Source organism: Myxocyprinus asiaticus, chromosome 2, assembly GCF_019703515.2.
Source record: "Myxocyprinus asiaticus isolate MX2 ecotype Aquarium Trade chromosome 2, UBuf_Myxa_2, whole genome shotgun sequence".
Classification (NCBI taxonomy): Eukaryota; Metazoa; Chordata; class Actinopteri; order Cypriniformes; family Catostomidae; genus Myxocyprinus; species Myxocyprinus asiaticus.
The window spans coordinates 16,860,248-16,872,475 of record NC_059345.1 but is presented as its reverse complement, the minus strand read 5'-3'; the positions used below and the strand labels follow the sequence as shown (position 1 = coordinate 16,872,475).

General features: G+C 43.8%; 1 protein-coding gene across 4 annotated transcripts in view; it reads right to left on the bottom strand.

Moving 5' to 3' along the window:
- Positions 1-12,228, bottom strand: part of LOC127413372 (myocyte-specific enhancer factor 2A-like) — a 42,686-nt gene that overhangs the window by 14,181 nt on the left and 16,277 nt on the right. For all 4 annotated transcript variants that reach the window (XM_051650488.1, XM_051650507.1, XM_051650514.1 and 1 more), the window contains one exon: positions 9,763-9,966. In XM_051650488.1, coding sequence (XP_051506448.1) covers positions 9,763-9,966 — 204 coding nt within the window. The remainder of the gene's footprint in view (positions 1-9,762; positions 9,967-12,228) is intronic.

Sequence of the window (12,228 nt, the reverse complement as noted above, 5' to 3'; positions counted from 1 at the left end):
GTCCCTATAAAAAACGCCACAACTATATGAACTGTGTTACGTGAATTGGTGGTGCGTGACGGGCAGACCGCTCTGTGCCTCGTAGCCAGTGCACCAGGCCATCATGTAACCTCCCCCAACGCTCTTATGAGTGTCGAACGGTCCTTCAGGAACAAGTCGACTGCCCAACAATAGGGACAGGCTAGACAAGCCGAGGCCTCTTTTCCTCTTTTTTCTCCCCAAAAAGAGTAGAACTTGTTAACCGACTGGGAGCCATAAGTGTCTACGTCAGGGGGTGTCCCTCCCAAGGGGAAGACACCGCGGAGACAACACCCCACCTAAGGGGGGGGGGGTATTTTGAGTGGAATACGTCACATGGTCTTACTGAGTCTTGTCGGAAGTATGTCATGTGGAGAGGTCCCATGGTAGGTCCTACCCGAAGGGGGAGGAGTTTCTAATGACCCAGTGGCCGATCCTCTGTTTGGAGACAGTGCTTCCTTTCTGCTGTCCATCAAAGCAGACAAAGAGTTGTTCGGAGCTTCTAAAGCTCTGCGTGCGATCCAAATAGATGCGTAAAGCTCGCACCAGACACAGCAACGCCAAGGCTGGGTCTGCCTCCTCCTGGGGCAGCACTTGCAGCTTCACCACCTGATCCCTAAAAGGGGTCGTGGGAACCTTGGGCACATAGCCCGGTCAGGGTCTCAAGATCACGTGAGAGTAACCCGGACTGAACTCCAGGCATGATTCGCTGACAGAGAACGCCTGCAGGTCCCCTACCCTCTTGACGGAAGTGAGCACAGTCAGGAGGGCAGTCTTCAAAGAGAGTGCCTTAAGCTCAGCTGACTCCAAGGGCTCAAAGGGAGCTCCCCGTAGACCCCGAAGGACTACAGAGAGGTCCCACGAGGGGACGAGGCACGGTCTGGAGGGATTCAACCTCCTAGCGCCTATCAGGAACTTGATGATCATGTCGTGCTTCCCCAAGTACTTACCATCTACTGCATCACGATGAGCCGAAATAGCGGCTTCATACACCTTCAAGGTGGAGGGGGACAGCTGCCCCTCCAGCCTCTCCTGCAGGAAGGAAATAACCGATCCGACTGCGCATCTCTGGGGGTCTTCGTGTCGGGATGAACACCACTTAGCGAACAGATGCCACTTCAAGGCATACAGGTGCCTCGTAGAGGGAGCCCTAACCTGAGTGATCGTGTCTACCCCCGCGGGTGGTAGGCCACTTAGGTCTTCCGAGTCCCATCCAAGGGCCAGACGTGGAGATTCCAGATGGCCAGATGGTGCCTCGTCCCTGAGAAAGAAGGTCCTTCCTCAGGGGAATTCGCTGGGGGGGTGGGGGGCTGTCGCGAGGAGCGTGAGATCCGGGAATCATGTCTGGGTGGGCCAGTAGGGTGCTACTAGGACGATCTGCTCCTCGTCCTCCCTGACCTTGCACAGGGCCTGTGCAAGTAGGCTCACTGGGGGAAATGCATATTTGCATAGTCCACGGGCCAGCTGTGTGCCAGCGCATCTATACCGAGGGGTGCCTCGGTCAGGTCATACCAAAGTGGGCAGTGGGAGGATTCCCGGGAAGCAAACAAGTCTACCTGTGCTTGACCGAATCGACTCCAAATCAGCTGGACCACCTGGGGGTGGAGTCTCCACTCTTCCCTGAGGGTAACCTGTCGTGACAGCACATAAACCTACAGGCCCTGGATGGGAGCTTCGGGCGCCCGCACCAGGTGGCGGTACTCTGTGGACACAAGTGCACCGCGAGCGCCTTATCCACCTGGGGGATCACCGAATACCCCCTGGCCGCTCCACCATCGAGGGTAGTGAGAGCGGGGGAGCTGAAAGACCGGGACCAGGCAGTAAAAGGTGCCTCCCATGATCTTGTCAGCTCCTCATGCACTTCTGGAAAGAAAGGAACCGGGGCGGGGTGTGGCCGTGGGCGGTGCCCCGAGCCCAGGAACCAATCGTCGAGCCGAGAGGGTTCAGGGTAGAGTGGAAGGTTCCATTCTAGCCCGACGCTCGTGGCTGCCCGGGAAAGCATGTCCGTCATTTCCGCGTCGGCCTGAGACTGGACAACCATTCCCGAAGGAGGAAGCACAGCCGAAGCCTCTGCATCTGACTTGACGAGCCCACTTTCCGATGCTGCGCTCGATAACTCATCGTCTTCCCGGGCTCCGAACAAGAGGTCAAACTCACCCTGAGACGAGCCGGCAGTCTCATCCAAGCGCCTGACCAGGGCAAGCGAGCGTGCTGGGAAATGGGAGGTCCGTGGGGGGATACCCGGCGGAGGTGGTCCCATTGATGTCCCCAAATTGCCCCCAGTGCTAACCGACGTGGCCTCAAACCCGTAAGTAGAAGAACCAGTGTGGGGAGCCGCTGTGGTGGCTTGCTTTCTTACGAAAGGCTCCCAAGAGTGACCTCTAGTGTCACAACATCGACACAACGTTGAGTGAGTGACAGATAGGGAACAATACTTATATACTTTTTAACTACAAATGTTCGCTTCCGTACATCTCTGTGACGTGCGCTCATGAGAGGGATGACGTAAGCTCATTGGTAAGGTCACACGTCATGTGGAGGAGTCGTCGATACTTTTATTATTATTATTTGAAAATGATATTTATTTTATTTTATATTGTTTTGAAATTGTTTTGGACTGTTTAGACTGTTAGTACATTTATAAAATGGCCTCTGAAATTGAAATCTATTGATTTTAAATGATGCATCCAAGCCGCTAGGTGTCAGTGTCCAAGTCCAAGATGACACAAACACAAAAGTTACTTAGCGCACCTTTAATATGACTTTCAAGACTAAAATTCTCAGTTAATCTCATATAGATTGCATTGTTTGATTAGTATGGCATAACAATGGTAGCCACCACAGATAGCCTAAATACAAACATAACAACATTACAAGCTGGTAGACTTTAGAGCTAGTTTTGCTGAATAGTTTAACTACCTTTATAAAATGGATAATTCTGGCTCTAAATTCTAATGGGACAATCCACATTCAGCTAGGGTGACCTGGGACAGCCCCAGTTTCATGTTGTGTGTCCTGGTGTCCTGACAATTCTCTAAAAAATATATAATTATGCAACATGATCACACGGGAAGTCAGCATGCTGTTTTCGAACATTCCGTTACCCTAGGATCAGCAACGGTATGCCGACTCACTAACATGCCCAATCTCCCATCTGACATATTTGGAACGGCTCAGCAACAATTAATTTCCCCCATGGCATGACTGTTAGCACATTGCATCAGTTGTATGGGAAACTACAGTTCAATCTCCATTCAAATGAGAAAGTAATCATGTTTGTATATACAATCACAAGCGTGATTGCATTTTTATCCCTAACATTGCATTTTGTCTCTACTAATGGTTAGGGTTAGATTTGGGTTTTGGTTGGGGGGTAGATAAAATAAAATAAGCATTTCTCTTCACTGTTTTACACCCTGTACAGCTAAAAACAATTCATTTTACAACTGGCTTCTGGTGACCTCTCCTGGATATAAATGTCACATTTGTTTACATGCTCTGAAACACTTACTGCTTTAGCCTCAGGAGGCAGTGTTTTCAAATCTAGTCAACGTATACTGATTTAGGCTAAAGAAAAAATGGCAGACACTTGCCGAATTTTATGTGTGATCAGGCTGAATTATGTCCCAGTTTCAGCTGGTAGGCTTACTGAAATTAAATATCTTCAGTGTCCTTTTACTTATAATCTCTGTTTACAGAGAAGGAAAGCTGTTTCTTTGCCATTGCATGTTGATTTGCCAATACTTTCATCATAGTCTTTTAGCAAATCAGCTTATAATGTATCTGGTTACCATGACAATGATGTCACATGCTTGCCGAGAAATACCCCAATATCTCTCTATTGAGTACTGAGGTTTGTTACAGCCACAGTAAAGTAAGAACACATGTTAATTAGGGTGAATACAGGTGAAGGTGTAGTTTTAAATTACGTACCAAATGGTTTAGTCCCCTCAAACAATACTGCACCATTTTAATGGCTAAAGATCACACACATAAAAATCCAGCACACAAGTCATTATTTTGAGATAATATCTCATTATTTCGAGAAAATATTGCACAAAGTAGTAAAAAGCCAAAAACGCACACCTGTGACCACATATTCTAAATGAATGGATCAAGTTGCTACGCTGCTTGACAACTGTAAATAGCCTACAGTTAAATTAAATACAGTTAAAAAATACATAATTTTTTTTAATTTTTTTTTTTATTATATTATATTTATTATACAGCCTTATTGCTTCATTGTATTTCAATGTTTGCCTTGTGGTGATAACATCCACTTTGCATCATGCCTAACACTTTTTGCATTGTGTGTGCATTGCTTTATGATGATATGTCCAGTTTCCATCACTGTAAATGAAAATGGCTAAGACTTCATATACTGGTAAATGGAGCAAATGTATGTTAAGATGAAGATGTAATTTGAGTGCATGCCTCAGAGAAAACAGTGATCTATAATTACAACAGTTAACTGCTGTAAACTATATTACAGCAATAGTTAATGCGGACTACATACCTAGATGCAACTGGTACTAGATGCATTAGTGTAATCTATTTAAGGCTGCTCTGTGATATCCTATAAAATCAGACATTCTTCATAAGATTCACAGTGAATCCAGATCACTATGTGATTATTGGCTCAACAAGTGGTGTGGGTTTTGCGGCAGGGCTAACCGACAAATGGCAGTTTTTGGGAAAACAAAACAGTCATTATTAGTGTTCAACTAATATATCACAGAGGCCAATAAATCGGCCGATATTTGATATTTTTAAATTATCAGTACTGGCCGATAAATTTTACCATTTGGTCGACGGCGCCGAGAATCATCTGCTTGCATGTGAAGGAGCTGTTTGAGACATGTAAATGACCAATCACAATTAGTTTTGTTGTTACGTGCCATTTTAATACAACAATAATAGACAAATTGTGCAACAGTCTCATTTAAACCGTCCGGCATATCAGCTGTAAAGTGCTCGCGAGTTTCATTCTCCCTCTCTCATCACAGTTCCCTGTACTTTTTAAATGTCTTGTCTAATGATAAAATCAAATAATGTATTAATAAAACTTCTATCATCTACCGTCTGCAAATATGTTGATATCTTGTTTAAAACTATTTAATTCACAAACCTCTTAAAACTTGCACATATCCAGCCTTGTCTTCCTGTAAAATGCTCATATATCTTCCTTTGAAGTGCCTATTATAATAGCCTGGATCAAAACTGTGTCCTTCTGACCCACGAATGTTGCATGATGGTCAGTCTGTGAAACTTCAAGCAGCCAATGCAGGCAGTGTGAACGCCTCGGTAACGTACATAACCTCGGTTCCCTGAGATGAAGGGAATAAGACATTGCATATGGGGATTACCTTCTCATATGACCTAGTTGAAACCTCTCAACAATAACGCCAATATTCTAATACTGGCTATGGTGTTTGAGCCCTGCCTGTTTTAGTGCGAATCTGCCTGCTATAAAAGCAGGTGCACAAACACCATTTCCTCAGAATTTCTGACTGAGAACAAAGAGCGCATCGCTAGAACCTCAATAACTACAAGTCTTGTAGTGCGGCTAGTGTTCGCAATGTCTCGTTCCCTTCATCTCAGGGAACCGAGGTTATGTACATAGCCAAGACATTCCCTTACAACTCAGTACACTTGACATTGCATATGGGGAACAGAATCCCATCACACCGCACTACACAACATAACCTCCCAGAAGGAAACATGACACCGCAGTCTCGCGGGACGGCAACCGACATGAGTATGCCAGAGTGAGTGATCCTCGTGTTGGGCCAGAAAGGGAGCACTTTATATATCGAATATATGAACTATAGTCATATAGTATGAATTAACTCCTTATGAACCCAGTCGGGAAGGGAGTTTATTTATAATGTAAGTGCTTGTGACTTATGGTAAATTACAATGGCCTAATGCAGGCGTTTGTGTAGAAGATGGGGAGCTCATTCCAAAAGAGGAGGAGCATAAGTATATATATTTGGCCAATGAATAGCAAGTGCTCTAAACAGAGAGGACTTCTGAAGAAAGAGACATTACGTCTAGGTTGTAAAACCTTGCAAATGTGTTTTGAGAGGACCATCTTTCTGCAAAACATATGTCTTGTAAGGACATGCCATTCATCCATGCCCATGAGGAGGCCATGCCTCTAGTTGAGTGTGCTTTAACACCAATTAGGCAAGTCTTACCCTGCGACTCATAAGCCAGGGCAATTGTATTGACAATCCAGTGAGAGAGCCTTTGCTTGGAGATGGACAATCCTTTTGTGTGTCCTCCATAGCATACAAAGAGCTGATCAGACAGTCTGGAATGGTGAGTACGCTCAATGTATGCATGTAGTGCCCGCACAGGGCATAACAGATACAATGATTGTTCCTCATCCAAATTAAATGGAAGAGGGAAGCAGGCCTGAAGGTGAACCACCTGCGCTTTGAAGGGCATGGTTAGGATCTTAGGTACATAGCCTTTTCTGGGTTTGACAGTGGCTCTTGAAAGACCAGGGCCAAACACCAGACATGAATTGTTGACTGATAATGCATTCAGTTCACATACCCGTTTTACTGAGGCCAGAGCCAGCAGTAGTGCGGTCTTAACGGAGAGCATGTGCAAATCAACAGAGTCCAAAGGCTTGAAGGGGGGTCCTGCGAGAGCTTTTAGGAGTCCCAAGTCGGTACTGTAGACGGCTGAGGTGGGTTTAATCGTCTTGCTCTCTTAAGGAACTTTATGATTAAATCATGCTTGCCTATAGAGGCGCTGGCTTCATGTGCGTGATACACATATAGATGCCACATACACTTTGAGCGTTGATTTTGTGTATGGGGCAGCTTACTGTGTCTTTGCCCAGGGCCCACACATGCAGATTTCACAGCTGGGGCTGGGGATGCCAGATTGTACCTTGCGCCTTAGAGAGGAGATCCCTCCTCAGCGGTACTTCCCATGGCGAGCTGTACAGCATCTCTATCATTTCCGGAAACCATGGCTGGTTGGTCCACTGCAGCGTAACTAATAGAACTGTTTCCTTGTCCTCTCAGACTTTGCATATGACAGAGTGAATCAGGCATACTGGTGGAAATGCATATTTGCATTTCGCTGGCCATTTGTGTGCCATTGCGTCCACTCCCAGCGAGGCTTGGGACTTCAAGTACCAGAGGGGGTATTCTCCACTGAGGCAAATAGATGGATATCTGCTTTGCCGAATATTTCCCAAATCCTCAATACAGTTTGAGGATGAAGTCTCCATTTGCCCTGTATCACCCCTTGGCATGAAAGTAGGTCCATGCCATAATTCAGGCAGCCTGGGACATATGTCACTCTCAGAGAGAGGAGATGACACTCACTCCATAGAAGGAGGCGACGTGTCAGTCTCAACAGTGGCGGTGAATGAATTCCGCTTTGGCGGTTTATATTTGCCACAACTGTCATGTTGTCTGAGCGAACCAGGACATGACAGTTCACTATTTCTGACTGAAAAGCCTTTAAGGCAAGAAATACAGCTGATAGCTCTAGGCGGTTGATGTGCTATGCTTTCTTTGCCCCTGTCCAGGTGCCGAAAGTCAGGTGTCCATCACACACCGCCCCCCAACCTGTGTTGGAAGCATCCGTGGTCACCACTTTCCACCTGACAACTTGCCCCAGCACAACACCTCACTGGTAAAACACAGTGGATCGTATAACCATGTTCAATCATTTTCTGCAACCATTCTGATATACCATTCTGAGAATGTGTGAGCATCTCGTGCATTTGCGACGAGTGCTGTATTCTTTTTTGCACTTACTGCATTTTTTATTGCATTATTGCATATTGCAGTAGTGGGGAGATGGAGAACAGTGTTTTGTGTCTCTAATCGAGCCTATTTTGGAGCAGTTCCGGTGGGAACTGCGGGCTCTGCTTTCCGCTTCAAAGGGTTGTGCCCATCAGGAGAGCTTTTGCTGCACATGCTGATATGTAGGTGCCAGTGAGGCAGTAGGTATGGGGCTTCTAGTTGGGCGCTGGCTCAAAACAGAGCGAGGGCAAGCCGGCTGTGATGTACTCTGTTTGGGCATAAAGTGTCTCATAGCCTGTGACTGCTGCTGTGATGCGATGTAACACTCAGAAATCTTATTCACAGAGCCGCCAAAGAGGCTGGCTGGAGACACTGGAGCATCCAACAGAGTGGCTTTTTCCTATCACTCATTTCTGTGAGGGTCAGCCATATATGTTGATCCAGAACTGCCAGGTTGCCCATGAACAGTGACTTTCATGGTATGCAGCGCTAAGTCTGTAGTGGTGCAGAGCTCTTTGAATGTCTCTGGATCAAAGCCTTGCTTGCCCATTTGCTTGAGGAGCTTGGCTTGAAATACTAGGAGCACCGCCATTGTGTGGATCCAGCTTGTCCTGCCACTGAGTAAGCTTTTCCTGCCAGTGTGGTCATTTGTTGATATGGTTTGGAAGGATGTATGGGGCGTGATTTCCACGGCCTATTACTCGCTGGACAGAGGTGTGCCGCTACCGCCTCCTCCACAGGGGGTAGTTGGACATAACCGTTTTCTTCCTCGTGATCCACATTAGAGATTATGCGCGAGCACACAGAGAGGGACTTAGACAGTTCATTATGAACTTCGGGGAAGAAAGGGGCAGATTTGCGGGATGCTGCCGCTCTTTCAGAAGACTAGAGCTCGTCTCGCACATAGTGTATTGGAAAACGTGCTTCGGAGAGATCGAGGGGCTTGCGGGGCATGTGCCGCCACGAGGACCACCTCAAAGTAATCCTGCTCCTCGGGTAGAACAGAAGAGGCGAGTGGGCGGAGAGTCTTCCCGCGAAGATCGATGGCGAAGGTAGAGGGCTTCTAGACAAGAGATGATTACTGTCTTGAAGGAAGAAATTCTGAGGAAATGGTGTTTGTGCATCAGGCAGCTTCGCACCAAAATGGGCGGGCTCAAACACCATAGCCAATATTAGAATACTGGTGTTATTGTAGAGAGGTTTCAACTAGGTCGTATAAGAAGGTACTCCCCATAAGCAATGTCAAGTGTACTGAGTCGTAAGGGAACTAAAAGCTGTCAGGGAGATTTCTGCTCGCTGGATCCACAAAAAGCGATAGAGCAACTTCAATGTAAAAGTGCTTAATTTGCGCTATAAGTAAATGTCATATTCACTGTGAATTGTATGTACAAATAGTTTGTCTTTTTATGAGAAAATGCCATTGCTGGACTTCTGTGTGCACAGTTGTTATTTGTTGTTCTTCCTATTGTATTACAATTTCTTTATGTGCATCAATCAATTACTAAAATGGGAGGACTAAACATAAGCCAGGAGAAACTTCTATCTACCATTTAAAACCATATTTTTATTTTTACAAAGTTCAAGTTTTGTGTGAAACATTTTAGTAAATATAATGCTAAATAAAAGTAAATTAATATTTTAGCCAATCTATGTATATGTTATTTACTATTACATTAAATGGTGTGATATTTTGGCATTGTATCGGCCACCCTGCTCTCATTTGGATAACATATGGATAGCCTGCGATGGATATCAGCATCAGCCAAAACCCATATCAGTCAATCTCTAGTCATTATATTTGCAATTCCATTTGGTGCCGCAAGTGGCGCCAAAATTGTACACTTCATGTTTAGATCAGAACAAATCATGAATCTTAACTGAAACTTTGCTGTAATAAAACTTTGTTAGAAGCATAATCCATTATTCTGCTTTTGAACTTTACAAACTGCCTGAATGTGCAGCCACTTACTTCCACTATGTCAGAGTTGGTTCTACTCTCGTGAGGCTCGTTGTATTCTGTGTACTTGAGCAAGACCTTGTCCATGTCCGTGCTGGCATACTGGAAAAGCTTATTAGAGCTGCTGAAGATTATCAGGGCTATTTCACAGTCACACAGAACACTAAGCTCATACGCCTTCTTCATCAGACCAAACTTCCTCTTTGTGAATGTTACCTAAGAAACCAAAAATGGGAAAATATTAGAAAAACAATAGCTTTTTTAAAGGTGAATATACTCTCCTTGTTTTTATTGCTGTCAGTTAATGAATTCAAGTAACTTGACAAAGATCTGATTGCATATAAATTGGGTTGACTGACATAGCTTCTGATTATAAAGGGATACAACCCCCCCCCCCCCCCAAAAAAAAAAACAAACAAGTGCTGGGTAGTAATGGATTTCAAAATTTTTTACAAAAAAGCTTTCTGATTTTCAATATGCAGAGACAACTGTTAGTAAGGCATTCATAGGTCAATTTTCTCTAAAACTGTAAGCAGTGTTTTGACCAGTAGGGGGTCTGCCGTTGGTAAAACAAAGAGATAGTCCGTCTAAGCGGGTTTATTTTCATAGCGCCACAGAAAAACTGCTTACAGTTTTCGAGAAAATTAACCTATGAATGCTTTACTAATAGTTGTCTCTGCATATTAAGCTGAGATAGGAGAAAGCATTTTAACACAGAAAAATTAACATCAGCTTTAAGTGCCAACAATGCTAAGTATTGGGTGGGAGGGGCTGCACCCGCACCCTCACTCACAACTCTTTCACACACAGCTGACACTAAACAATTTATCCAACTGACTTAACTGAATTATACATGCAGATACTCAAAGGAGAAGTTTTTAAACACTGATTTTTCATTCAGTTGTTTATAGCTTCAAATTTTATTTTTGAATATGAAAAAATTACCGACATCCAGACCTTGGTGAACTCATAACTGGTTACGGCCATGATTACCACATGAAGCACATTTTAGGTAAACAATTTTTTTAGTGTATATATATATATATATATATATATATATAATACAATTTGATGAAAATTTTATTTACTCCAAATTCACTAAAATATTTGAAAACAGAAAATGTGCAGTATCCATTTAACAAGCTGAATCGACACAAGAGGGAAATACTACCTCTGTTAATTCAGCCAAGTGGGCGCATATATATTCCATATTTATATAACATCGTATTTACATGGTACTCCAAGATACTTCAAAGAATACCATGGTATTACCATGGTACATTTTCAAACATCAATGGTACTTTTTGTAAGTTTCTGTTCATTAATGGAATCAGAAGAACTGATTTTCCACTTTAAAGTATGACACACTTTAGATTTTCCACTGTGTGGCTGGGCCCAGCTGTCAGGGTTGCCAGATCTTCTCATGTTTCCTGCCAATTATCACCCCTCCCTGAGGAATCCCAAGATTCTGAGCACTTCACTGAGGGCCAGGTTCTTACAGCAGTGCATGTAACACTAACTGAGAACAAGCTCTTTTGGTGTTTGTTGTCAATGTCACAGTTTTAAATAAAACTTTTAAAAGCCTAAACATAGGTTTCAGACTCTTCATGGGGCTGCTGAGGAATGATAAGTGCTTCTTGATAATTAAATAAGAAAATAAGACAGGACAACATAACAATTCATTCAACGATACTGCAAGCAAGTGATTCATGATGTGGACTGAGTTGCTCAAGGACAAAAGAATGAAAAATTTAAATGGATGAACATTAGGATCCATTAAAACCAGCTCCCCAGAGGAGCCTGCACTACAAAAGTAAAAAAACAAAAAAACAATTGCATGGTTATGATATCCCATGTTTTTATTTTTTTTACATTGTACCATGGTAATACCATGTTTGTTTAGACATGGTAACATGGTAAGACCTTTAAATATTATGTAAAGACCATGATTTATGAATATGGTGATATACTGTGAATATGATATATACTGTACTCTAACTGAGCACTTTATTAGGAACACCTGTACATCTACTTATTCTTGCAATTATCTAATCAGCCAATCGTGTGGCAGCAGTGCAATGCATAAAATCTTGCAGATACGGGTCAGGAGCTTCAGTTAATGTTTACATCAACCATCAGAATGGGGAAAAAATTTGATCTCAATGATTTCGACCGTGGCATGATTGTTGGTGCCAGATGGGCTGGTTTGAGTATTTCTGTAACTGTTGATCTCCTGGGATTTCATGCACAACAGTCTCTAGAGTTTACTCAGAATGGTGCCAAAAACAAAAAACATCGAGTGAGAGAGGTCAATGGAGAATGGCCAGACTGGTTCGAGCTGACAGAAAGGCTACGGTAACTAAGATAACCACTCTGTACAATTGTAGTGAGCAGAATAGCATCTCAGAATGCACAACACATCGAACTTTGAGGCGAATGGGCTACAACATCAGAAGACCACGTCCGACACTTTATTAG